The sequence below is a fragment of the Gymnoscopelus braueri genome, assembly GCF_963280865.1.
Source record: "Gymnoscopelus braueri genome assembly, chromosome: 3".
Lineage (NCBI taxonomy): Eukaryota > Metazoa > Chordata > Actinopteri > Myctophiformes > Myctophidae > Gymnoscopelus > Gymnoscopelus braueri.
Window position 1 is genome coordinate 4,295,232 of NC_137612.1, and position 27,991 is coordinate 4,323,222.

General features: G+C 40.8%; 1 protein-coding gene across 4 annotated transcripts; it reads right to left on the reverse strand.

Annotated features, from left to right (window-relative positions):
• LOC308082597 (limbin-like) lies at positions 1-27,408 on the reverse strand. 4 transcript variants are annotated; one of them, XM_080424442.1, is made up of 25 exons: positions 26,254-27,408; positions 26,018-26,079; positions 25,413-25,473; positions 24,818-25,005; positions 23,986-24,042; positions 23,464-23,650; positions 23,273-23,373; positions 23,115-23,180; positions 22,853-22,987; positions 22,447-22,586; positions 21,482-21,806; positions 20,830-20,904; positions 19,252-19,491; positions 17,296-17,471; positions 16,467-16,626; positions 16,033-16,209; positions 15,175-15,488; positions 13,420-13,612; positions 11,093-11,236; positions 9,659-9,886; positions 7,978-8,201; positions 7,043-7,130; positions 5,202-5,377; positions 1,903-2,004; positions 1-1,486 (listed from the first exon to the last, which is right to left on the reverse strand). In XM_080424442.1, the coding sequence occupies exons 1-25, from the start codon at positions 27,152-27,154 to the stop codon at positions 1,108-1,110; spliced, it is 4,899 nt and encodes a 1,632-aa protein (XP_080280568.1). In that variant the 5' UTR covers positions 27,155-27,408; the 3' UTR covers positions 1-1,107. The 4 variants fall into 4 exon arrangements, with proteins under 4 accessions (XP_080280568.1, XP_080280566.1, XP_080280569.1 ...); XM_080424443.1 differs by having other exon boundaries at positions 2-1,486; positions 26,494-27,408; XM_080424440.1 differs by having other exon boundaries at positions 26,018-27,408.
• Positions 27,409-27,991: the final 583 nt, after the last annotated feature.

Genomic DNA, 27,991 nt, shown 5'->3' on the forward strand with positions numbered 1-27,991 from the left:
ATTTACAAGCTCACAATGCCTCACATGAGGCATTGTGAGCTTGTAGATCGGCTATTTTCAAATGGCCGAAATGTATAGGGCTGAAGTGGTTAATGTTTGTTTTGTAATAATAATCAAAATCTACAAAGTAACTTGTAACTAAAGTTTTCATATAATTGTAGTGGAGTAAAAGTACAATATTTGCCTCTGAGATGTAGTGGAGTATATAAGTAAAAGTATTGGATATTGGAAATACTCAAGTAAAGTACAGATACCTCAAAATTGTACAGTACTTGAGTACTTAGTTATTTTCCACCACTGCATACACACTGACGATAAATCTAACAAACACAATAGGCATATGCATATATATTTTTTATTTTGTGATACAGGAAGACCATTTAAATAACTGGACACAAGGCCTACTTTTACCCGTTGCAAATGTAATGGAAGGCCTTGTTTGAGGTGGTGTTGTAGGCCCTATTTGTATCTGCATTCAGCATTCTCAGAAGAGTCAATCACTATGAGAACTTGTCATATCTGTTTAGTGACAAAAACTGTGTCAAATGACCATTTCTGCCCTGACATATCATACACAGTCTATAATAAATGATTAAAAAATATGAAAAATGTTAATGTACAAAATAAAAATCAGCTGCCTTTACTTATAAAAAGGGGGAAAAAGTCAATTACTAAACAAAATGTTAATATTGCAACATAATGTCCTATTTTGTTCCCTTTCTTTATTATTATTTAAAACAATACAAAATAGTGAAAATAGTGAAAATAGCTGATCGACAAGCTAAGCTCATAACACGAACACGATGCAGCGTGTTGTGTTTGTAGGTCTGCTATTTTCACCACTTTTGTGCGATTGATTGATTGATTGATTGAATACTTTATTAGCAGTTTGCAACAAAAAAAGCACAGGAATACAGTTCAATACAAGGTCAGCTAAGAGTTGACACTCTTGTATTTCCTGTCAGGGATAATAAAGTAGTACCTAACCATGATGAAGTAGGGCAATAATTGAAAAAATAATAATATATATATATATATATATATGGGGATACAAGGTTTCTGCCCAACAGCGACGATACAGCAAAATTAAGGCGCCGTTTGGAAAGCTCAGTGTAGGCATGTTGTTGGGGCTACTGAGCCCTTCTTCAGATTGAGAAAGTTCCTCTTCCTTTTTCTCCTGGGGGCAACCACGCGGTCATGTGACTCTGGCGGATCTCGAAACACAAACACCCGTTCGCCAGTGGCAGGGATGCCTAGGATTGTTGATGATGACCTGGTGGAAGTAGTAGCGTCTGCCTCCACTACTCCTTCTGTTACGGTGTGTTGGCGCTGCTGTATAGAAGATTTGTTAACAGGCTGCTGTATGTCAGGAGGATCACCGTCCTTTTGCTTCTCCTCAACCAACACTGGAATGACATCTCTTAGTGCCTCGAGTCGAGGACTGTGGAATAGCTTTTCCATCAGATTTGGCCTCTTCTCTTGAAGTCTGGGGGATTGGGAGGACAAGTGAACGTTTGTTAGTCAAACAACTGTGTCATTTGGTCATTTAACCACATGAACCCCAGTGCCCCCCCCCCCCATATACTGGGCATGTCATAGTAGGCTAACAATCAGGCGAAAATAGCAGATCTATAAGCTCACAACAGTTGCATCGTGTTCGTGTTGTGAGCTTTTCGATCGACTATTTTAGGCAGAGAGATGGTGTAGACTGGGAGAAAAAGGAGGGGACCTTTTCTCGAGCCTTTGGGGACCCCAGTCAACGAAGTATATAGGCTATAGGAGTTTTAAGTGGTGGGTTGAACTCATGAGATTTAAACAGAAAACTAATATTTTTCAGTGGTATGGTATTGTGCCTAGCAGATTGTAGTGTAACAGAGTAATTTGCTATGTAATTGAGCTCACCTGTGTCTGTCCTTGTTATCCATGTTATGGCTCAGCATATTCCTGACCACTATGTCTTTCCTTAGTTTGACCAGCATAGTCCTACTTGATCCTTCAGGACACCTGGTGATAAGAAATCATTGATAGTGAGCTTCAGTAGACAATGGCAGCTTTGATTTAACAGTGCAGCATGTCTCTTGAATGGAATGTTGTGTTTTTGTTTGCCTACCATTTCTGCTGAGGTAAAACCACTTAAATATTGTTCACAGTGCCTTGAATATTGTTTAACATTGCTCATAATACTGTACATTTTAGTTTAGTTACTATTAACCCATTGAGACCTGAAGCCGATTCTACATGTCTCCTAAATCTCAACAGTTTTCTGAAAAACGTATGTTTCTATATCAGTGGTGCTCAATCTTTTTCATGTCCAGGACCCCCAAAATGATATGTATTTGGCCGCGGACCCCCATCAAAATATTTTGTTCCAGGGACCCCCAGAAGCAAAGATTTGAGTTTAAAATGTTCGCTTTAAAAATATATATATTCAAAGATTTGCACATATTTTCACGATTTTTCAAAAATAGCAGATCTACAAGCTCGTAGCGCGGCACTCGGTGCCGCGCTATGAGCTTGTATATCTGCTATTTTTGAATAGCTCAAAGTGTAAAATAATGCTTTTTAGCTCAAATAAAAAAATGACACAGGTCCAGGTCTTAATGGGTTAAGCACCCACAAGTTACCAAGAACAAATATTACTAGTACTACAGCACATTCCAAATCCAGGAGCCTGCAATCTTTCAGCAAAAGTAAAAGTTTTCCAGATGGCGTCCATAATGCGTTCTGGTTCTGTGAGGACTCCGTGGCCTATAAATCAAGGTGAATTGTGGAGAGAATCCCTCATGGTTAGTGAAGGATTGATGACGATCAATGTTAAGATTAATATTGAAAACTGTTGAACTGTTGAAAAATAAACTATGTAGAAATATAGGTGCCCATGTGAATTGTAATTGATATCATTATTGAACAGTACACAAAAAAAGCTTTATGATTTACAGTTAACTCTTTCACTGCCAAGAGTATTTTCATAAAGTACTCCCCCAGTGCCAGCAATTTGCGTTTTTTTTTTTTTTTTTAATTTTGTAATTTTTCATTCAAATAAATAATCTGATTGGGTTTTTAAACCCATAATACAGTTCTACCAGTAGAGAGCAACAAATCGACACATTGATGACCTCGCTGGCTCACTCGCCCCCTCCCAAACAGGCTCGCGTCACATCCGGTCATAACCGGATGTTGAAATTTTCGACAATCGTTGATCGGGCTAAATTACGATGTGATACACGACTACGATGACTGATCGTCACCCAGACCAAAGAGAGTAGACGTGGACCTCTCCGTTCGTTTTTTATACCGTGTGAAAAACCGTGACTTTCCCTATTCTGGCCGAAAATGACAGCGGGAAAAAAATGAGAACCGGAAACGGAAACTGCGTCATGAAACCGGAACCCAATGAGTCTGAAGGAGTCAGGAAGCGAAAGTGATCATGAAAAATAAACAGAATAGCGCGACCACAGTCAAAAGTAAAAACTCGGGATTTCTCGTGCTGGCACTGAGGGTACTCGGGAAAAACTCGGGATATCTCGGGGCGTGGCACTGAGAGAGTTAATAAGATGCAGCTGTTGAAATCCCTTCATGGCTTGAATATATGACACTTTAATTAGTCCCAACATAATGTGGAGGAAAATGTCTTACACCTAGCAGACACCAAATACCCAAACACCAGAGATGTTACATCTTGGTCCAATCTAACCATTTTTATTCCCTTGTCCTTTGGCTAGACAGCTCTGGGTCCAAGCAGGGGACTTTGTTCATAGAGCATTATCTCAAAAACAGCCCAACCACAGTGTGGGCCAGACAACAGCCGTACGTATTCCACAGACGGAGCCAATAATGGATTACGAGGAGATGGAAATAGAATGATGATATATGATTTGATATTTGGCCTAATGTGGGGGAGAGGTCCCCCGTGGGACCTCATAGTCAGGTGAGAGTTGTTAGAGACACCAGCAGTTTGGGTTGGATGAAATGACAGCAAGCTGCAGTGAATAATATCATAATTTACTATGCGCTCACATTAAATCACTCAAAAGGTGTGGAACTTTGAATTATTAGGAGTCTATGTTCTTCTTTCGAAACACAAAAATAAAGCTATTCCCAGAATTTTTTTATTTATTCTTTAAACTGTAAAAAAAGAAAACTTGAAAAGGCCCACAATGGAAAATGTGGATACTGTCACATGATGACAATGGCTTTCAGAGAGTTGCTTAGTGTTCATTCAAGTTCAAACGAAATGTATTATGCAGACAAAAACTTGGCTGGAGAGTTTGAAGAGCTAACCACATCTTGTATGATGATCAGTGGCTTGATATAAATTCCCCCTTTTCTCTGAAAGAGAGACAGGATCTGTCCACAGTATTTTGGACACGGATACATTAACCAGTTCATCAGCAGTTGAGGTACAAAATATGTGATTATTGTCCTATTGAAATGTAAATCAGTGTGTTTATGGGTTTTAAATACACTACAAAGAGCAGTCAGCCTTTACAGGTAAATGCCAGTACAGCTCTCACGTACTGACAGACTAAATGCCAAACATCTGTTGTAGGCTGCATATGGCTCCAAAATTGCTAGCTGTGGGGGGTTTGGACTTGTCATGTGGAGACATTTAAAAAAAAGAATCTAAAAATGTACTTTTTCAGTAACACATGGTTCTGTGTGGTGAAGATCTATTGATTTTCCAGTCTGAAAACAATACATTTGTGATGAGTCTATTCATGGCCATTCTGATGAGAAGCATTCTGATGAGACAGCAAAGTACTCTGTTACAATATTCCTCAGAACTGTCTGTGAGATGCTGCTTATGCATATATTCCATCATCATGTTACAGAACCTTCAAAAAGTCCCAAATTAAGTTATGATAGGAAAATAGACGGTTGCTCTAATGGCCATTTTCCTCAATTGGGTCCAAATTCAAAATACTGTATCATGGTTACTAAACGGATAAGACAAGATTTCAGAGTTTAGCTATTTCTCTAACAAGCCCCCTGATGTTTGCCAAGGTTATAGCAATGGTAATGCTTCTTGTACTGGTTATCTTTTGAAGGTAAAAAAAAAAAGCATAATAATGTTCTGCATTGTATAATGTATATGAATGTAAATATACAGTAGCTGAAACTCTTGTATCTAGTGAGTGTGGATCTCACAATGTGGCAAACGTAAGACTCAGGCCCCTATTTTTCCTAAAGCAGATTCTCACCCAGAGGGCTCCTGCTCCGAGGAGCATGAAACAGGAGGCTGTTTGGGGCAGAGGGCATCTATGATGGAGAGGAGCTCAGATTCAGGCAGGGTAGGGAGAAGAAGGCGCAGGGCCTCCAGGAGAACATCTGTAGATAGCTGACTCTGCCTCACCAGCTGCGATGCAAAATCTAAGTCCTAAGATGAAAAGAAAACAGGACTCAATCCTAACATGACATACTAGGCAACAGTAGACGGAACAGACAAACTACCCATGAATAAACAGACACAGCATCATCAGTAACATGAATACCAGTTTCCATCACTTGCATGAACAGACGCAGTGAGTGACCTTATTTAACCAGAATCCTATCATTCTATCATGAAGGTGGCAATGGCTAAAACTAACATCCCAATGCGTGCTGTAGCTAGCCTGCGTAAAACGGCGCATTTAACACATTTTACATAGACTGGAGGAGATTTTCCAGCACAGACAGTACGAGACACCGAACACAAGCTATTTTTTTTATTGGTGGTCTGCTGGCATGCTCTCTCAGATCCCTACAACTAAACCAGAGTGCTGTATCATGCCTGCCTGGCCTTCAACCTCCCACAAATATTCATATCTCCCCACTTCTGTGTTCCCTTCACTTGCTTCCTGTTGCTGGTTGCATCAAATTAAAAACACTGGTGATGACCTACAAGATGATATGATCCACCCCTACATCCTTTCCCACACAGCAAACACAGGCTGTCTGTCTGTCTGTCTGTCTGTCTGTCTGTCTGTCTGTCTGTCTGTCTGTCTGTCTGTCTGTCCGTCCCTCCCTACAACACCCTGGCCAACGCTCAAAGCAAACAAGACTCTGCTCCCTCCTGGCTCTCAAGCTGTGGAATGACTGCATTGTCTGCATTTACTCATCCTACCTATTAGGAGCAGTGGGTGTTATCAATACAGAGCTGTTAGGGGTTAAGCGTCTTGCTCAGAGACACATCGACATAGTCTGGGCGAACCGGCAACCTTCCAGTTCCCACACTCAGATAGACGCAAACTGTTTGCTTATCTACAGATGCTAAGTATTTATTTATTTAGATAGTTGTTTATTCACATGCACGCTTTGAGGTTGACCTGGTATTCTAGTTACTGTACATTGTAGCACTAAATTGTTTTCTTGGCACTTTATTTACTTGACCACTTAGCCTGTTGTTTGTACAACTGGATAAGAGCGTCTGCTAAATGCCTAAATAGAAAGATAAAATGTTCACATGTCCTCCTCACGATAGAATGACAGGATTCAGGATACAAAAATAAATGATACATTATTATATAGAAGGAGTCATTGAGAGTCAGACCTGGTCCAGTGGTGGAAAGTAACTAAGTACATTTACTTAAGTACTGTACTTAAGTACAATTCTGAGGTATTTGTACTTTACTTGAGTATTTCCAATTTCCAATACTTTTACTTCTACTCCACTACATCTCAGAGGCAAATATTGTACTTTTACTCCACTACATTTACTTGAAAACTTTAGTTACTAGTTACTTTTCAGATATAAATTATGATATAATGAAACATACATTAACCACTTTAAACCTATTTTAAACCTAGGCTATTTGAAAATAGCAGATCTACAAGCTCACAACGCGTCGCATCGCGACGCGTTGTGAGCTTGTAGATCGGCTATTTTCAAATATTTAGTACTTTTACTTTTGGTACTTTAAGTACATTTTGATGCCAATACTTTTGTACTTTTACTAAAGTAAATTTTTAATTCTGGACTTTTACTTGTAACAGAGTATTTTTATATTGCAGTATTGGTACTTTTACTTAAGTAAAGAATTTGAGTACTTTTTCCACCACTGACCTGGTCACAGTTTGCATACAGCCTCTTGAGTTCCAGTTGTTCCTTCAGATCCTCCGTGGCTTGACCCCGGGTCGTCAACCCTTGCAACCTGGTAGTGGCGGTCGGAGAGAGTTAAAACATTGCAACGATTTGCAGAATAGAATTGACGATTGATGGAAATTCATCTGCATGAATAAAAAGGTTTCGCAATCAGCCTTTGATGATGTGCCACTGACACAACAGAACAGAACAATATGGGCGCTCGCAACTCACTTTTAAATGCTCCAACTTTTATTTACGGCAAACAGCAGCAGATATCTGCTGTAAATAAAATTTGGAGCATTTAAAAGTGAGTTGTGAGCCCCCATCAGTGGTGGAAAAAGTACTCAAATTCTTTACTTAAGTAAAAGTACCAATACTGCAATATAAAAATACTCTGTTACAAGTAAAATTCCAGAATAAAAAATGTACTTGAGTAAAAGTACAAAAGTATTGGCATAAAAATTTACTTAAAGTACCAAAAGTAAAAGTACTAAATATTTGAAAATAGCCAATCTACAAGCTCACAACGCGTCGCGATGCGACGCGTTGTGAGCTTGTAGATCTGCTATTTTCAAATAGCCTGTGTATAAAATAGGTCTAAAGTGGTTAATGTATGTTTCATTATATCATAATTTATATCTGCAAAGTAACTAGTAACTAAAGTTTTCAAATAATTGTAGTGGAGTAAAAGTACAATATTTGCCTCTGAGATGTAGTGGAGTAGAAGTAAAAAATATTGGAAATTGGAAATACTCAAGTAAAGTACAAATACCTCAAAATTGTACTTAAGTACAGTACTTAAGTAAATGTACTTAGTTACTTTCCACCACTGGCCCCCATCTTGTTTTTCATTATTCTGTTTTTGCAGTTCGGCACAGCACCAAGTACCAAGCACCACTGACACAACAGCCCACCTATCGGCCAACAGCAAGAAGACCTGGTCACACTTGTACAGCGCCTCCTGGAGGATGGTGGCCATCCTGTAGTCCTGCTGCACCTGGAACACTCTCTCCTCCTCCTCCTCCTCCTCCCCCTCTTCATCACTGTTGCTAGCTTGCTTTTCTCTGGGCTGAGCTTTCTCCAGGCAATCCAGTTCAGCCCTTTCCTTCTGAAGCTGCTGGTCTGCTTCTTCTAGACCCTGTACCCCCATCCAGAGGCAAATTAAAAAGGAGAAAATGAATCTACTTAACACTCACATGTGAGCAGTGGTGGAAAGTAACTAAGTACATTTACTTAAGTACTGTACTTAAGTACAATTTTGAGGTATTTGTACTTTACTTGAGTATTTCCAATTTCCAATATTTTTTACTTCTACTCCACTACATCTCAGAGGCAAATATTGTACTTTTACTCCACTACAATTATTTGAAAACTTTAGTTACTAGTTACTTTGCAGATATAAATTATGATATAATGAAACATACATTAACCACTTTAGACCTATTTTATACACAGGCTATTTGAAAATAGCAGATCTACAAGCTCACAACGCGTCGCATCGCGACGCGTTGTGAGCTTGTAGATCGGCTATTTTCAAATATTTAGTACTTTTACTTTTGGTACTTTAAGTAAATTTTTATGCCAATACTTTTGTACTTTTACTCAAGTACATTTTTTATTCTGGAATTTTACTTGTAACAGAGTATTTTTATATTGCAGTATTGGTACTTTTACTTAAGTAAAGAATTTGAGTACTTTTTCCACCACTGCTTAACACTCACATGTGAGGTCAGTAAGACTTTGTATGAGCCGTGTGATGTGAAAATGTCACACAGCTTCTTTTTCATGGTGGCGTATAACTGCGTTTTATACAGAGTCTGGATATTTAGAAAAACTTGTAGAAGCGAGTGTCTTGGCACGGCATGACTAAAGCGCATCTAAGTCTGACCAGAACAATACAGTGTTTTCAATGTGAGGAAAGCAAACCAAACAATGAGCAGTCAAAGGAAAATCTTCATAGATGGATGGGGTGAATTGAAGAGAAAAACAAGATGGGCGCTCACAAGTTCACAACTCACTTTTAAATGCTCCAAATTTTATTTATGGCAAACAGGAGCAGATAGGACGTTTCGACCCTTGTGGTCTTTTTCAAGTATATATATATACATATACTTGAAAAAGACCGCAAGGGTGGAAACGTCCTATCTGCTGCTGTTTGCCGTAAATAAAATTTACAGATACAACGTTTCGACCCTTGCGGTCTTTTTCAAGTACATATACATATACTTGAAGTATAAATCAAGCATATGCTCAAGTATATATACATATACTTGAAAAAGACCGCAAGGGTCGAAACGTCGTATCTGCTGCTGTTTGCCGTAAATAACATTTGGAGCATTTAAAAGTGAGTTGCGAGCCCCCGTCTTGTTTTTCATGTTTCGGTTTTTGCAGTTTGCCTCAGCACCAAGAAACAGAGGACGTGCGTTATTTTTTCTTTGAGTGAATTGAAGAGAAAGCACAGCAGAGTGAGAACAATGAAAACTAAAACTTTGTGAGAGCGGTGCCAGAAGCCAAGACGCTTGTTGTTGGTAATATTCCCGCTGTCCTTGTGCTTGCCCTTCAAACACATCCAACTGGAGGGGATGGTAATCCTACCGCACAGTGGTTCTGTATGCTCTGGGCCAGGTCCTGTGTCTCCAGGTGCTTTCCCTCTCTGAGCTGCTGGGGGAGCACGCTGTGCAGGGTGAGCATGGCTTTGGACGTCTCTAACACCTTGGTCCTCCTCTCTGCCTTCTGATAGTAGATGGCTGCCATCTGCATGGCCAGGCCGTCTGCCTGTGAGTGCAGCTCACTGTCTCTGTCCTTCTGCATCTCCTCCAGGACCTGGAACCAGAAAGACAAACACGTCATATTGTAACAATTCAAAGTCCCATCCCTTTAGAAAATGACTTCTGGTCCAGATTAACTCTATAAACGCCATTGACTCGAAAACGCGTCAATTGCTACTTAATCCACCCACGCCGTCGACTCGTTAGACGCGTTGGATGCGCGTTCATTGTTTAATCTCTGATTGCGCTATGCTGCTTAATATTCAATCTTATTTTCGAGTTCCACTTACTTCACCCACATCTGCATCCGGTTTCATGACCTGGGTTCCGTTTCCGGTTTTTGATTTTTTTCCCCCGGTCATTTTCGTCAAGAATAGGTAAACACACGTTTTTTCACACGGTATAACAAACGAACGGACAGGTTCTCTTCTATAATCTATGGTCTGGGTGACGATCAGTCATCGCCGTCGTGTATCACATCGTAATTTTGGCCGATCGGACAATCTGAGACCACGTCACATCCGTTTTCATGTATTTCACTGTTTAATCTCTCAAGAAGGGTGCCAGTGAGCCAACGAGCTCATCAAGCTGTCATGTGCTGCTCTCTAGTGGCGGATTTGTGCTGTGTCTTTAAAAAACAATGATAAATTATTTTCATGAAAAATTTCAAAATATAAAAATAAAAAAACACGAAAATTGCTGGCACTGGGGGAGTACTTTATGAAAATACTCTGGCAGTCAAAGAGTTAAGGATGGCGTTATTAATAAAAATAATTGTTTCGTTGATTGACAGACATTTATACAAATAAAAATGTCAATATAATTTAGATAAATGCAATGGTTGAGCACTTTCATATTATTTAAATATATATATATTTTTATATATGTGCAATTTACAACTTTTTGATGTATATCATAACATAAAATGAAAAGTTGTGTTTTTGGCTGCCGGTTAAACTGGATAATTGTGATCTGAATTAATTGCATACATTTACTGAATATAAAAAAAATTGTAATGGACAGCTGCTCCCCTAGTTCACACAGAGCTATTTGCTCTTGGGTATGACCTCTGAGGGTCTAGAAGTAGTGACATGTGCTGATGTCTGATGTCAAGTAAAGATCAGCTAACAGCATCATACATCTCCCATCATAGACATCATAACTCAGTCACTGCAGTTTTAACCAAAAAGGATTTATGGTTATGATGATAATTCACTAGAGAGAGAAAGACACTGTGCTGTTCTCTCCAGCCTGTCTTCACCTTGTCCATGACACTGCTCTCCATCTCCTTCTCCTTGTCAAGCAGTTGGATCCTGTCCTCCAGTCTCTGGTGGAAGACAAGCAGCTCAGATGGGTCTGCTTTGTGTCTGGCCTCGCTGGATTTCCCCTTGGAGTGCGTCTTCTTCTGCAAAAGCCACAATGTGTTTGAGGTGGTTCAGAAAAAGAGCCCACAGCATACTCCCATGATGTGATTAACAATTGAAAATGCTGCAGAGCCCATTATGATCTCCGAGCAACATTGTTCTGTCATCCCTTAGCCTCACAATTGATGTGGACCACATTGTTGGTTACACTGTTGGCCCGCTATTCCCCACACTTGTTACTACATCAAAGAAAACATTAGTATTCACATTACTGCCCGCAGCGGTTTAGTTCAAGTGGCGGTCTGTGAATTTACTTCATTGCAATTATCTGCATAAGTGATCGTAAACAATAGCGAGACAACAGAGAGACAGCTAAATAAATGCAGGCATACCCACCACTATCTACAGGAGCGATAAAACAAAAATACAATGAGAGAGGAAATACTAGGTTGAAAATAAGTTTCTGTTTCTGAGAAAACTATTCTGTGTACGCACATACAGTAGATAGTTCTCCTTTCCGTGGATCTAGAACTTGGGGGTTCCTATTGTTCCAACCACCACTCCCAGGTGGAAACAAGTACGGTATGTGCTAGTGCACACTAGTAACTAGGATAGCAAACAGACATAGACCCTGGCTTGTAACTAAATAACATACTTTGCATTTTTGAAGTAAAAAACTGATGATTTATAAAAGAGGTATGATATTTTGGCATCAAAGCATTAGCAATTTGGCACAAAGCATTAGGCACAGCTACCCGTATAGTTAAATCAAAACTAGGCGAACTCAAACTGGAAAGATGGATCAAGTAAAAAGCGTTAACTCATTCACTGCCATTTTTTTTCTCTCACACAGAACCCAAGATATCGTGATCCGAAGATTTGCTGCTCCATTCACTTCTTGGTTAACTTATTACTTAAAAATCCTGTATCTCGGCTCCTGTGTACTTTTTTTTTTACTATGTATTTTTGGCCGAGACTATTTTCAAAGGCGTATAAAAGCGAACGGGAGGTCGCGATGATTTTTTTCTTCTTTTTGCAGCAGCACAGTGAAACCCTCAGTGATTAGCAACCATCAGGGGATCGATCATACTGGAGAATGGAGATAAATATTCTGTGACTACTTCAAAAGGTAAGAAAATCGAAAAATGGCTGGCAGTGGGTGCACACAGTCAGAAATAAGTCTGGCAGTGAAAGAGTTAATTGTATACTTTGGCCCCATGATGGTACACTCTTATAACCTCTTTGAACACTTACATAAAATCTATTTTCACAGTACTGAATTGTCACACAATCAACCGATCATTAATTTAATTTAATTAGAGAATACTATACATGCATCAATTTATAAAAAAATCATGACCCCTTGGTATTTCAAAGAAACAGTGTTCAGGTAAATTGAGATGAAAGCTCCCTTCACCAATTAATGTCAATCATGAACGGAAACTTGCAAAAAATATATGTTTTTATGAGACAGTGATAAAAAGGGGTGACAAAAGGGGCTGTCTGTGACACAATATTACAGAGGTTGTCTTCATTTTTCAGTACACTCACTCACCAGTTTATCAAGTTTGTCTCTAGAGGGCACCACTATAATTAGTATTGTCTGTGGCTATGTGCAATAGAGCACCGAAGTCTGGCGTAATTTACACATCCTACCTGGTTCGCGGTTTTCCAACCCTGTTCTGAATCCCCATAGACGTCTTTAATATCGCGTCAAATAAGAACTGTGTTCCAAAAATAAACAAATTATCCCGGCGGTTTGACTCTTATGGATATGAAGCATCAACTGACGGTGAGAAAACGATAATGTTACTTCCGCCGAATTAGTTAAATTTTCGCCAGAAACAGACTGTTTCAAACATAAGTGACTGACTATCATAAACGATACAGAGCCTCCTCCCTGACAATATCGCCAAGACAGTTTGTTTATTTTTGGACCACAATTCTTATATGAGACGATTCTAAGATGACCCAATGTTATTCTCCATAGAGAAATGACTTTACGAACCAGGGGATGAACGAGTGTCATCAGGACTTCTGTGCTCTATATAAGGCTTGATAAACAGGTACTTAATTCTCACAACACTTCGCACTCTTGTTGTGTGCATGTAGATCTTGTATAAGAGCTTGTATATATTAGGCTTTAAAATGTAATCAAAGAGCAGGCCCCAGAAAGAATAGATACAAATAGAATTTAAGAATTTAACAAGTTGTTTTTCCACACCTGTGTATGAGATTTTTCAGTTTGCCCATGCATGTCTTTCCTCCAGGCAGAGAGGGCGCTGTGGAGCTTGGCTCTGGAGACGGCGTGAGGCAGCACCAGGCAGCGGTCCATCACAGACAAACACTTCTGGAACTCCAGCTTCATCCTCAGCATGTCGTCCTCTGACAGGGTCAGCTGGGAGGAACACAGACACCTGGGATGGACAGACAGACAGACAGACAGACAGACCGTTTGTCATCATATACTGTAAATCAGTGGTTCTCAAACTTTTTCATGTCAAGGACCCCAAAATTGACCCTTACTAGCCCACGGACCCCCATTTGAAAATATTTGCCAGGGACCCCATAAGAGAAGATTATTTTTTTACGGCTCTAGCAGGGATTTTCAACCATTTTAATTTCAAGGACCCCCAGTTTGACATGCATTAGGCTACGGACCCCCATTTAATGGCATTTCTATCTCTGGGACCCCAATTTATATTGTAAAATCAATGTTTATTTAACTCTGAGAGTGTACAAATGGAACCAAATGGTCCATTTGGTTCCATTTGTACACTCTCAGAGTTACACACCCATAAGGGTCCATTTGGTTCCTATAAATCATTTAGCTGGGGACCCCCTGGTAACCCCTCAAGTCCCCGGACCCCACTTTGAGAACCAATGCTGTAAATGACAACGATACGAAGAGGACAGACCATCATCACATCAGTAGCATGTTCACTTTAGAAGTGAATTTAACTTTGAGTGTACCAATGGAACCAAATCGATGTGTTTCCTGTGTGTGTATGAGTGTGTATGAGTGTGCATGTGTATCTGTCCTCTGTGTATCGCAGAGGACCTGAGAGAGCACGATGCCTGGCATGAAGTCGGTTGGCTAGGCGGTTGTCCAGAACCGCTGATCTGACCAATATGCCCATATATAGGCATATATGGAGATCCGGTAGTCCAGAACCACTGATCCAGACGATATGCCCACGTATGGGCATATCCTGGTGATATCTCCACATGGGCATAAAAGGCACACAGACAGACAGACAGACAGACAGACAGACAGACAGACAGACAGACAGACAGACAGACAGACAGACAGACAGACAGACAGACAGACAGACAGACAGACAGACAGACAGACAGACAGACAGGCAGGCAGACAGACAGACAGATATAGATATCTCTACAGACCAGATCAGAATGTTTGCAAACAAATGGGTATTTCGCGGTAGAATACCTATTATCTATGGATATTTACACAGTATAAAATAAAGTGTCCAGAACATTAGCTATGTCTAGTTTGTCAACCTGTGGATATTTAGAACAAGATCATATATTTCTAATAGTCAATAACAATATCACAAGTGTCTTGTTCTTCCAGAAATAAGGTGTGCTCAAGCACCCCTAAATTTCACACCAGCACCCCTAAAAATGTTAAACCTAAAAAGAATATGTATATATACATATAATTACAACAAAGTCTCCCACTTATTAAAATGTTGCTAGCAACACAGTCAGCCCTGACTGAATGGTTGCATAACTAACAGGCTAACGTTAGAACTGTTGTATACATACTATCTATCATATGTCTTAGACTTTTCTTAGTGTTTTTTACCCCCCTAATAAAGTTGTTATCTTTGTTGTTTTCTCATGCCCCCCATGTAAAGAGTCTTTGGGTACTTAGAAAAGCGCTATAGACATCTGAGATATTATTATTATATAGAACAATGTGATATAGTCAAGCAGTGTGTCATACTGTACATACCTGAAGAACGCCCGGCCCTTGGCTCTGATCTCCTTCTGCTCCTGTAACTCTCTCTCCATGGCCTCCTGCAGGGCCTCCCTGGTGCACCTGAGGGTGTGCACGGCCGACTTGCCCTCCTGGTGGAGCCTCTCCTGGGCCTGGAGGAGAGCGCTGCCCCCTTGCCCCCCCTGGCCCTGTCCGGAGCCCGACTCCGGTTCGAGCTGGAGGAGGGAGCGCGGGGTTCCAGGGGGCCAGAGGGTCAGCAGAACCTGGGTTGCAGAAGGCTGGATGGATTTGACCTCTGCCATGGCGGTCTGTAGCACACGCATGGTCACCTAGAGAACAGGGTGGAGTATGGAGATAGGGGAGGATTTTTATAATATCATTATTATTATTATTTGCAGTGGTGTAAAGTAACTAAGTACATTTACTCAAGTACTGTACTTAAGTACAATTTTGAGATATTTGTACTTTACTTGAGTGTTTCCAATTTCCAATACTTCTACTTCTACTCCACTACATCTTGGAGGCAAATATTGTACTTTTATATAAACCTAGGCTATTTGAAAATAGCCGATCTACAAGCTCACAACGCGTCGCATCGCGACGCATTGTGAGCTTGTAGATCTGCTATTTTCAAACATTTTTGTACTTTTACTTTTGGTACTTTAAGTACATTTTGATACCAATACCTTTGTACTTTTACTCAAGTAAATTTTGAATTCCGGACTTTCACTTGTAACAGAGTACTTCTACATTGCAGTATTGATACTTTTACTTAAGTAAAACATTTGAGTACTTTTTCCACCACTGATTATTTGATGTTGCCATGGGTGTTTTCACACGTTAGCAACAGCAGAATGTTGAAAAGTGTGTCACCTTGCGGATGTCTGCAGCAGCCTCTTCATCCAGGTTGTTGATGAGCTCAGCCAGCTCCAGGCTCTGAGAGGTCAGCAGGCTCTGCCAGCAGTGCAGGTGCTGGGCGATGTCCACCGTCTCCTCCAGGCTCTTAGACAGGCCCGACAGATCCCTCTGCCTCTGCTTGTGACTCTGCAGCTGCCTCAGGGATGGAGGGGGACGGGTGATTGAAAAAGAGGATCAGTTAAAGCTGCAAACCCGGAACTTGAATGAATAAAATGTTATTTTAAGCCGGTGGTTCTCAAAGTGGGGCCTGGGGACGCCCAGGGGTCCTGAGGGGATATAGCATACAATCAGGGCACCGGTTGGTGATCTTTGCCTTGGGTGCTGGGATGGCCAGAAACGCCACTGGTGGCGAGTGCTTTCAATTCTTTGAAAGAATGTGGCATATTCACCATGTCAGAGATGAGTTCCCTCCTCTTCTTGACCAGCCCACAGTGCATGGCTCTCCTCTCCTGGTTCAGAGCATCCTCCAACCTCTGTCTCACCAGCACCAGGTCCTTCTGAGCCTTGTCCTGAAGCTGCTCTATCTGCTCTGCGGGCACACTGCCCCCTCTGGTGGACAAGAAGAGAACAACCATTGTATTGTTTGGATAAAGATGATAGGTTTTTATTTCTGCTGTTTAGAACCATTTGTATTACATTTTATTACATTATTGGTCTTGCAAGCAAATAATTAACTCATAGGTATTTGCCCACATCCTGTCAAACATTCTGGATGGATGGATAGATGATGGATAAAACATCCCGTTCTGACTTTAAACCTTCCTTGCTATACATTAAAATGTATGAGAAACATGTGAAATATTGACCGTTATATGGGAGAAAAGATGAATGTATGCTAAGTAGGGGAAGAAATTTGGTGATTCTGCTTTATTCAAAGCTAAAAGCTTCAGAGTTAAATAATAATAAGAACAAGAACACCTAAAGTGCATTTTTACTTATTGTCAGGAAGACAATCTTTTCTATGAAAAATCAAGAAATGGTCTCAAATGGGATCCTTAAGTAAACCCCCTGTGTTTCAGTATTCTCACGCTCAATCTAGCCTAAACTCTTACTGAGATTTCTGAGATTTTTTTCCATAACTTGATCTACAAAGCTTACATGTCAACCTATAGATGTAAATATTTGGCTCTTAGCGTGATTTTATTTTATTTTAATTTATTTTAACACTCATGTGACTCTTTCACTCTTTCAGTGACTCTTTCACAAGCATGCTCTGACCTTTTGATGTGGTTGAACCAGTTATCCAGATTATTGGAGGTGTTGGAGAAGGTGTCCGAAATCAGGCCTTTGAGACTCTGGAGGCTGTGGACCAGAAACTTCCTCTGGGCGTGGCGTTCTGCCAGCATGCAACGCTGATTGGCTAGGACCACGTCTAGCACCTCTTCCAGTTGATCCTGGGCAAATGAAACATTATTCAAGGTCAATTCACTTGCACTCAAAACTGGTGCATTGACCAAACAATACTGGATGTTAAAAGGACATTCCAGATCTGTTCTCTGTCTCCAGAGCTCACTCTCAAATGCTCTTTTCCACAGCCTTGGAAAGTGTTGTCATATTTTCATCACAATCCTTGTCACAATAGAACAGTAGGATTCAAGTTCAAATCAGAGAAATGGTGCTTTTAAGACCTGAGGCCGATTTGTCCTCTTTTAGAAAACAGTTTTCTGAAAAATCTGTGTTGCTATATCAGTGGTGCTCAAACCTTTTCATGTCAAGGACCCCCAAAATTATATGTAATTGGCCGCAGACCCACCATTTCCAAATATTTTGTTCCAGGGACCCCCAGACGCAAATATTTGAGTTAAAATGTTCGCTTTAAAAAATACAAATATATTCAGAAATGTTCACAAATTTTCACGATTTAAAAAAAATCACACCCAGTGTGAAGTGGGCGGTGTGGTCACAGTGGTCATCACAGTGATGGAAGTTCACTTAAAGAAAAGTAATATTGTGGACCAACCATTGTACACCCCTAACTTAAAAAAACCCATAAATGTGTTTTTTTTAAGTGCATAGTCCTATTTATAGGGCTATGCACATGTGTCATGTTTCACTAGCCAATCACAGTCCTGAATAGACTGTGATTGGCCAATCACGGTGCAGGGTTAGGGGGGTACAATGGTGGCCAATCACAGCGCAGGGTTGGGGGGGTGCAATGGGTGTCGATGTCCAAACCTCACATATAGGGGCGGTTTCACCGCCCAAAAATAGCAGATCTACAAGCTCGCAGCGCGGCACAAAGTGACACACTGTGAGCTTGTATATCTGCTATTTTTGAATAGCCAAAGTATGAAATAATGGTTAAAGTGGTTAAAATCTAAAATAACACGGATGCTTTCCCGGTCTTAATGGGTTAAATCAACTTGTGGTGCTCACTTGGCAGGTGAAGTATTGGTGCTGAAGGCTCTTAATGGGTTAAATCACTTGGCAGGTGAAGTATTGGTGCTGGAGGCTCTTAATGGGTTAAATCACTTGGCAGGTGAAGTATTGGTGCTGAAGGCTCTTAATGGGTTAAATCAACTTGTGGTGCTCACTTGGCAGGTGAAGTATTGGTGCTGAAGGCTCTTAATGGGTTAAATCACTTGGCAGGTGAAGTATTGGTGCTGAAGGCTCTTAATGGGTTAAATCACTTGGCAGGTGAAGTATTGGTGCTGGAGGCTCTTAATGGGTTAAATCACTTGGCAGGTGAAGTATTGGTGCTGAAGGCTCTTAATGGGTTAAATCAACTTGTGGTGCTCACTTGGCAGGTGAAGTATTGGTGCTGGAGGGTCTTAATGGGTTAAATCAACTTGTGGTGCTCACTTGGCAGGTGAAGTATTGGTGCTGGAGGGTCTTAATGGGTTAAATCAACTTGTGGTGCTCACTTGGCAGGTGAAGTATTGGTGCTGAAGGGTCTTAATGGGTTAAATCAACTTGTGGTGCTCACTTGGCAGGTGAAGTATTGGTGCTGGAGGGTCTTAATGGGTTAAATCAACGTGTGGTGCTCACTTGGCAGGTGAAGTATTGGTGCTGGAGGCTCTTAATGGGTTAAATCAGCTTGTGGTGCTCACTTGGCAGGTGAAGTATTGGTGCTGGAGGCTCTTAATGGGTTAAATCAACGTGTGGTGCTCACTTGGCAGGTGAAGTATTGGTGCTGAAGGGTCTTAAAGGGTTAAATCAACGTGTGGTGCTCACCTGGCAGGTGAAGTATTGGTGCTGGAGGCTCTTGGTGGTGCTCTTGTCCAACTCGCCCATCCTGGTGGCCTCCTCCAGCTCTTCAGAGAAGATCTTGTGGAGCTCCACCCGACGCCACTCTACGATGTGCCTCTGGACCTTGGCGGAGGCCTCTTCGTGGCGGACCAGCAGGGCACGCTGGAGCTGGCTCTGGGTCAGCTTGTGTAGCCTCTCCAGCAGGACACTGCACTGGAGAAGCTCCTGATAAATTAGATAGATAGACAGATAGATATACCTTTATTACCTAAATTCAGTCGCCCAGAGGCGGCACAGCAGTTAACGTTACAGAGTTATAGGTAAAGAGTAAGGAAAAGAAAAAGTACCGTTGTGTACAGCAATACAAGGCAAAAAGAAAACCAAGAATCATCAACAACAATACAGAGCAACGGTATACAGAAGTAAAAAACAAATAAAGTGTCCATTACAGTCAGTGATTCATAAGTGTCTCACCGTATCTCGTCATAAAACAAATACTAATAATTATCAGTGCAATGCAAATCAAAAAAGTGTCCATTCACTCAATGCAAAAGCATGAGAAAGTGAAAGTGCTCACACCGAAAAACAGCACAAAAACCTTACCTTAGGAATGTCATTAACAGTATTATTATTATAGATAGTTTATTCATCATTATATTGTTGTTGTTGTTGTTTGGAGATGTGTGAAAGCCTTCTCGTCCAAGTTCACAAAGGTTGAATTATTCAGGACAGTGTTGTTGTTCTTTACATACTGAAAACGTTTATAGATTGGTCATAAACGAGGACTCGCTACAATGCAAACTTGCAGGCTTTAGAGAGGACAATGCGTGCATACTGATTATTATCATTATTATAATGCTGAACTTAATAATATTCCACTTGAATGAGAACAAAATGTGTAAATATACAGTATGGCAGGGAATTAATGTCCACAATTCCATTAGCCAAAATACTTGACTGTTCACTTGCAGTTATAAGTTATAAAACTGCAAGAATGAAACAACACTAAAGCGCCGTTCACATCAAGCACGATAACTATAGCGATGACAATAAAAATGTCTAACTTCTAACTGAAGTGGATAACAGATTTCACACCACAACAATAACGACAATGATAGTCGTAAACGATATCATTTGGATCATTTTCAGACCAATTTTATGAACGATAAAAATCCATCAGAAGGACATCTGGAACGCAATCTGTCTCACTCACCCTAAGAAAGTTTTGTTATTAGAAAAGGAGATGATTATAAATAGTTAACGCTAGCTGGTAGACAAGCTGGTATTACCTCAGGTAGGCCACAACTATCTTGCCTCGTATATTCACAGAAGGTACCAATAGCTGAAGCTTAGATGTAAAATAAGAAAAAGTTCTATAATAATAGTTACTATAATAATAGTTACTACCACCCTCATGCCTAAAGGCATCAGGGTGGTAGTAAAGGAAAGGTAGTAAAGGAAAGGCCATGGGTTACCAGCAGGGTTTATCCTCTGGGGAGAATACAGCAAATGTGCTGGTTTCATGGCAATCCACCCAATAGATTTTTTTTATACGTATCTTACTATCTTGTGTGAAATTGGACATTTTGGCACTGGAAGAAAGCCCATGGGATCACCAAAATCTGTAGAGATCATCCTCTGGGGAGAGAGAGAGAGAGAGAGAGAGAGAGAAGGGAGAACAACTCGAGTCCCTTGTCTGCAGTGGTGGAAAGTAACTAAGTATATTTACTTAAGTACTGTACTTAAGTAAAATTTTGAGGTATTTGTACTTTACTTGAGTATTTCCAATTTCCAATACTTTTACTTCTACTCCACTACATCTCGGAGGCAAATATTGTACTTTTACTCCACTACAATTATTTGAAAACTTCAGTTACTAGTTACTTTTCAGATATAAATTATGATATTATAAAACATACATTAACCACTTTAGCCCTGTTTTATACCTAGGCTATTTGAAAATAGCAGATCTACAAGCTCACAACGCGTCGCAGCGCGACGCGTTGTGAGCTTGTAGATCGGCTATTTTCAAATATTTAGTACTTTTACTTTTGATACTTTAAGTACATTTTGATGCCAATACTTTTGTACTTTTACTCGAGTACATTTTTTATTCTGGACTTTTACTTGTAACAGAGTATTTTTATATTGCAGTATTGGTACTTTTACTTAAGTAAAGAATTTGAGTACTTTTTCCACCACTGCTTGTCTGTACCTGTTGGTCTGCATGCTGACACAGCAATTCAGCTCTGGCCTTCTCCGCTGCTTCCCTGTGGTGCTCAACCTCCATTTCCTCCCGCGTCTCCAGGTTGCACTGGCCGGCCAGCGCGGCCATGCGGGCCCCCCGCTCCTCTTTCAGACGGCCCTCCATGCCCAGCAGTTGGCCATGGAGCACACTGAGCAGCCTCTGTTGAGCCTGGGCGCTGGCCTTGCCCTGGGAGCGCAGGCTTCCCAGCAGGGCGGCCATCGCGTCTTTGTAGATCTGAACCCGGGTAGCCTCCAGGTTGGTGGTGGCTCGCAGCAAGCTTGACATCTCCAGACTGACAGGGACAGACGATAAAGCAAGAGGTCAAAATGAAAATATCAAATGTGTATGATTTATCATAAAAAGTAAAGACCTGCAGTCACAAAGATACATTAACCCATTGAGACCTGAGAAGATTCTAGAAATGTCTTCTAAATCCTAACAGTTTTTTGAAAAAAATCCAAAAACAATATTTTCGCGATTTTTCAAAAAATAGCAGATATACAAGCTCGTAGCGCGGCACTCGGTGCCACGCTACGAGCTTGTATATCTGCTATTTTTGAATAGCCAAAGAAATCTAAAGTGACACAGATGCGTTCCAGGTATTAATGGGTTAAAATGATTTTTGATGTATAGCAGCATTCAAAAATAGTAATTACGGCTATTCAGCTTTTTATATTTTACTCAAAATATTCATTAAAAGGCAACAGAGAGGGATGAAAAACAAGGGAAGTAACCACTGAATCCTAAGTAGCTGAAGCTAACTTAATTGTGCTGATCTAAAGATATATAACACTTTATCGTCCATTAAATCTTACATAAAATGGAAATTTGCCTTTGGCACACTGGCAGCCAGTATAAAAACAATAAAAACCCATAATTCATACATAGAATACACAAATGCAATAAAATACAATATAACAAAATCTACTCACTTCTCCAGAGCCTGGGACATGTTTTGAGGGTCCTCCAGAACCATGACGTCCACCATCTTGTCTTCAAATGCTGCCTCGTCTTTGGCCGTCTCACTCATGTTGGAGTCTGCATACTCAGGGTCTGAATCCCCCCTCCTCTTCTGAGGGAAACCAATTAGAAAACACTATAAACTGAGTGCATATTGTTTATGCAGGGCAACAATACAATGACTGCATATATACTCATGTGAAATTATGATATTCACTCAAAAGAATAATAAATGTACATATTTTTTATCAGAATACAAAACATGCTAAAAGGTTTGATTGCTTTATAAATGTATTATCAACTAGTATTGCATAAGGTAGTAATGTACAAGAATCATTTTGATAACATTTAATGAAGTTATAGTTAGTCTCTTAATACCCTTTGTTGTAGAAGGTTCAGTCTAGTTCTGACACATAAAATGTTCATGGCCAAGTATCCCAGAGAGAGCAGTGTCAAGGTCACAAAGAACCCGCCGACAAATCCAGCAAAATGGACCCCGTGGTTAGGATAAATCTAGAAAGAAAAGTGATACACATCATTCAAACTTTACAACAAAAGCTCCTGCTACTGCATATTCTGTGGATCGTTCCATTAAATGACTGTGTAAATGTACTGTATATGCTGAGTGCTCACCACTTACCCTGTCAGTAGAATTCACCCTCAAGGTTAGATTAGCCATTAGAGGACCAAACATGCTGACATCATTCTGAGGGGCAGAGAAAATACATCTCCACAATTAGTCAGGGTCTTATTAGAAGAGAGAATTCCAATAATGTGAAGTATGGCAGCTGACAGTACCTGAGAGGCATTAGAGAAGGTGAGAAATGCTGGAAGGTCTAACACTTCATTCTTATTGGCCTTGATACGAGCTGTATAATTCACATCATGTTGGGACCCAGCTAAAAAGACAAAAGAGATGGTTATTTATTGAAAACCCAACATGGGCACAGTTACTTGCAAATAAAACATAATAAAAAACATATTCCTACCGGGCAGAAAGTCGATGGCAAAGGTCTGGTACCCTGTTTCCACCACCTTGCCTTCAGTCTTTACAGGTACTATCCCAGAGATAGAGTCCCGGATGGCCACCTGTGTAAGGTTGGTGCCCCCCACTGGTCCAATGTTGTGAACCCGCAGGAAGAAGGTTAGCTGAGGGGGATCGGTACCAAACTTCACCTGGTCCCATGGAAATCGAAACAAAAGAATCAGAAACACTTCATGAAAAAGTATGATTCAACATGGACATACTATCTCAACATACATTACATAGAATAATAGACAGACTACTGACAAAGCTCACCGCTTAACCTTGACAAAGAACTGTAAAATGTACGTTAATCAGAGGTAAAAACTATCTTTATTTCCTTTAGTTTTACCGAATGGGTTCTCAGATTGCATTTATAGTACAATTGACTGGAGCACAATTAAAACTGTAATAGGCATATTGAGAATAGAAATACAAAACACATACTGAGGCAGAAATACAAACAATCATGCTTGGTGTAGCCTACCTGTGCACACTTGGAGAATTTGACTCCAAATGCTGATGGGTTTGTTACACTCTGAACCTACAGGACGATTCAAATGCAAGACATTGTAATACATACATACTAATACATTCCTTACAAACAACAAATCGTTGCACAATTATGTCATCTATTTTAAAAAGGCACATAGCGATTCTGTTAAAGCCAGCAAGCCACGTCTATAATCTGTTAACTACTTAAACCCTATATATACTTTGTTGATCGAGGTCCCCCAGGGCTCTATACTTGGTCCCCTCATTTTGTCCCTCTCTCTTTGGTGAAAATAGCGTTCGACTTTTAATCTGAATCCTATTGTGATGAGGACATGGAAATATGACAATACTTCCCAAGGCTGTGGAAAAACTATTGCCGGTGTAACAGTTAAAACTAATCGATTTAGGCGATTTTAAAATGTTATCGATAAATTGATAATTGAATACAACAATCAATTAAAAATCAATCCCTAGTTTGGGCATAACATTATAAGCGAAAAGTTAAAAAATAAAAAATAGTGAAAATGGCCAATATACAAAGCTCACAGCGCATTGCATCGCGAGATTTGCGACACGTTGTGAGCTTGTAGATGGGCTATTTTCACAATTTTTGCATGTCACTGTTGTGTGACAAAGTACAAAATAACACTTATGTTCAGTTAATTTGAAGCCTATAGGCTATACTTCTTGATTATTCCATTCATCGAAATATTCATCAATAGATTAATTGCTAAGCCCTAGTATTTTCAGGGCATTTGAGAGAATTGTGACAACTGACAAGTAGCCTATCTAAACTAAAGGTACCAGTAAACAGAGAAGCATACCTGAGGCAGAGTACGACCAGGGTTGTACCTGGTGAGAGTGCTTCTCCGTCTTCTACGGTGTATGAGCTCTGATAACATGTAAGTAAATGAGCTGTAAATGGAGTGGCCCCATGGGCCGGCAGGAGCTGCGGACAAGATGGGTCCCTCCTCATTGGAGAACATCATGGGCCCACGCATTTCCTTTACTCCTGTGAAGTTACATTAACATATTATTGTTGGGGCAGTCTTAGTGAAGTGATGTGATGGGGGGTGAGAATGGCAACAAATGAGAGTAGCAGCTCTGCAATTCTATACACACACACACACACACACACACACACACACACACACACACACACACACACACACACACACACACACACACACACACACACACACACACACACACACACACACACACACACACACACACACACACACACACACACACACACACACACACACACACACTCTGCTTAAATTGTCTACCAGTTATTAGCAAATAATTGCATATTATTTACCTCTCACAGAGTAATATGGAATTTACAATTGATTGCAGACAAGCAGACCAATAATAACAGACTGTCTTGTTGTATTTTAGAAAAAATAAACAAACCATGATCCATCCTCTGGGAACTCAGCTCAGATGATTTCGTACAAAGGGCAAAAGAAAGACCCTGTGAAAATAAATGAACACATAATAGTGCATGCATTATTTAATGATGTTATTGTTATGTTGATGTAAAGCAGTATATCCTATACATGAACACGACAGACTGCTAGCTGTAGTAGACTGATTGATCGAATACTTTATTAGACAGAAATGTAAACAGTATGAGGTACAGTTAGCCTTGGATCAAGTCTTGTGTCAAAGCTAGAGGTACAGTCAGACATTTGGGCTAAACGGATAACAACAAAAAGTCCTGGACATATACAGTACATAGGGACACTTCTCCCTGGACATATAGTATCCCAGTTATTATACCCTCCTAGCACTAGGACATATACATTATATAGGCTATTTATAGCAGGTTTGACATTCAAACATTCTTTCAAACAATTTTCGATTAATTGAATACACAGGACCGCAATGGGAACCAGCCATAGTGCTTTCTTGGGTTTATCCTTTTAGCATCATTTTGTATGAAACTGTACCCCTGTGCTTTTTTTTGGTCTGTTAATAAAGAATTCGATCAATCAATCACAACTTAACTCACTCACCTCGGGTCCTTCCCAGGTACAGTTTGAGGCAGACATGGAGCTGGACACATCCTGAGAAGAACCTGGTCGACAACCAGGGAGATGCTCAGCCCTCTCCAACATATGAGAACCTGGTCGACAACCAGGGAGATGCTCAGCCCTCAGATCCCTCCTGTCCTCCAACATAGAAGAACCTGGTCGACAACCAGGGAGATGCTCAGCCCTCAGATCCCTCCTGTCCTCCAACATAGAAGAACCTGGTTGACAACCAGGGAGATGCTCAGCCCTCAGATCCCTGTCCTCCAACATAGAAGAACCTGGTCGATAACCAGGGAGATGCTCAGCCCTCAGATCCCTGTCCTCCAACATATTAGAACCTGGTCGACAACCAGGGAGATGCTCAGCCCTCAGATCCCTGTCCTCCAACATAGGAGAACCTGGTCGAAAACCAGGGAGATGATCAGCCCTCAGATCCCTGTCCTCCAACATATTAGAACCTGGTTGACCACCAGGGAGATGCTCAGCCCTCAGATCCCTGTCCTCCAACATAGAAGAACCTGGTCGATAACCAGGGAGATGCTCAGCCCTCAGATCCCTGTCCTCCAACATATTAGAACCTGGTCGACAACCAGGGAGATGCTCAGCCCTCAGATCCCTGTCCTCCAACATAGGAGAACCTGGTCGAAAACCAGGGAGATGCTCAGCCCTCAGATCCCTGTCCTCCAACATATTAGAACCTGGTTGACCACCAGGGAGATGCTCAGCCCTCAGAGCCATGTCCTCTAACATAGGAGGATAACCTGGTCGACAACCAGAGAGATGATCAGCCCTCAGATCCCTGTCCTCTAACATAGGAGAACCTGGTTGACCACCAGGGAGATGCTCAGCCCTCAGAGCCATGTCCTCTAACATAGGAGAACCTGGTTGACCACCAGGGAGATGCTCAGCCCTCAGAGCCATGTCCTCTAACATAGGAGAACCTGGTTGACCACCAGGGAGATGCTCAGCCCTCAGAGCCATGTCCTCCAAAGTAGCGGATCGCCGTGGTATCATCAACTCCGAGTAGGTTACATTGTTGCAACATAAAGGGGGTCGGAAACAATGTCCCAATTCCAGATGAAATAAGAAAGAACATACTGTGATCACCTCCTGAAGCATTCGATTAGAGTTACTGAGAGCCGCACGTTAACTTAGTGGCTTCCATTGTTGTTCCTCGCCTATGATGAAAACATTGGAATAACTTGTCGTTGATGTAGCACAACCTGGACATTTTCCTGGTTATTTTGTTGATGTAATCACATCTGAAAGCATCTGCCCGTTGGTGTTAAAGAAAAACCCCACAACATACCAGATCCACTGGTAATGGAAAAAACTAACTTTTGCAGACATTTCTAAACTTTCAGAGGAACGAGCTCCTCCTCCAAAATGTGCGTAACTGGGATTTGGAAGAGTAGGATCTGTATCCGGTCTGGCTCTAGTATAGCGGATATGGAAACGGTGCGTGCACAGCGTTGCCATGTCGGCTTATCATAATCGACTTTGGGTTTCTTTTTCTGTGAAGTTGCTTGAAAAAAATGGTAGTTGCGGGTTGCGTTTTTTTTGGGCTTGTTTCTAAAGTGTACTTGCTTATACGTTTCTGTATTATTATTCAAACCAGTGATTCTCAAATATTTTCATGAAAATGTTTTTTGCCCAGGGAGCATTTATTGTGTTGTTAGAATGTTTCAAAGAAAATGTCACATTAAAAAAATATTCCACATTTTAGTTCAAGAGTTTTTGAAAATAGCAGATCTACAAGCTCACAACGCGTCGGGTTGTGAGATAACATAATATGTTTACTTTAAAGTGCTCATGTGGCCTAAAGTTGCTTCTTTTGGGCTTGTTTTCATAGACCTGGGTGCTTGTTTATCTCGCTGAACCTGGCAACGCTGTGTTTTCGAACTACCGGATACAGTAAAGACTTCTAGACCGGATGTGAGCTCTGGGCAGCAAATA

What these genes read in the sequence shown, in the direction of transcription:
- LOC308082597 (XM_080424440.1), bottom strand. Translation starts at nt 27,154, where the DNA reads ATGCTTCAGGAGGTGATCACAGTATGTTCTTTCTTATTTCATCTGGAA. An exon ending in TGAACCTTCTACAACAAAGG is followed by an intron (nt 22,587 to 22,852) that starts GTATTAAGAGAC and finishes GGTTTCCCTCAG; the next exon opens with AAGAGGAGGGGGGATTCAGA. An exon ending in TGTATGCAAACTGTGACCAG is followed by an intron (nt 5,378 to 7,042) that starts GTCAGTGGTGGA and finishes TTTTCATCTTAG; the next exon opens with GACTTAGATTTTGCATCGCA.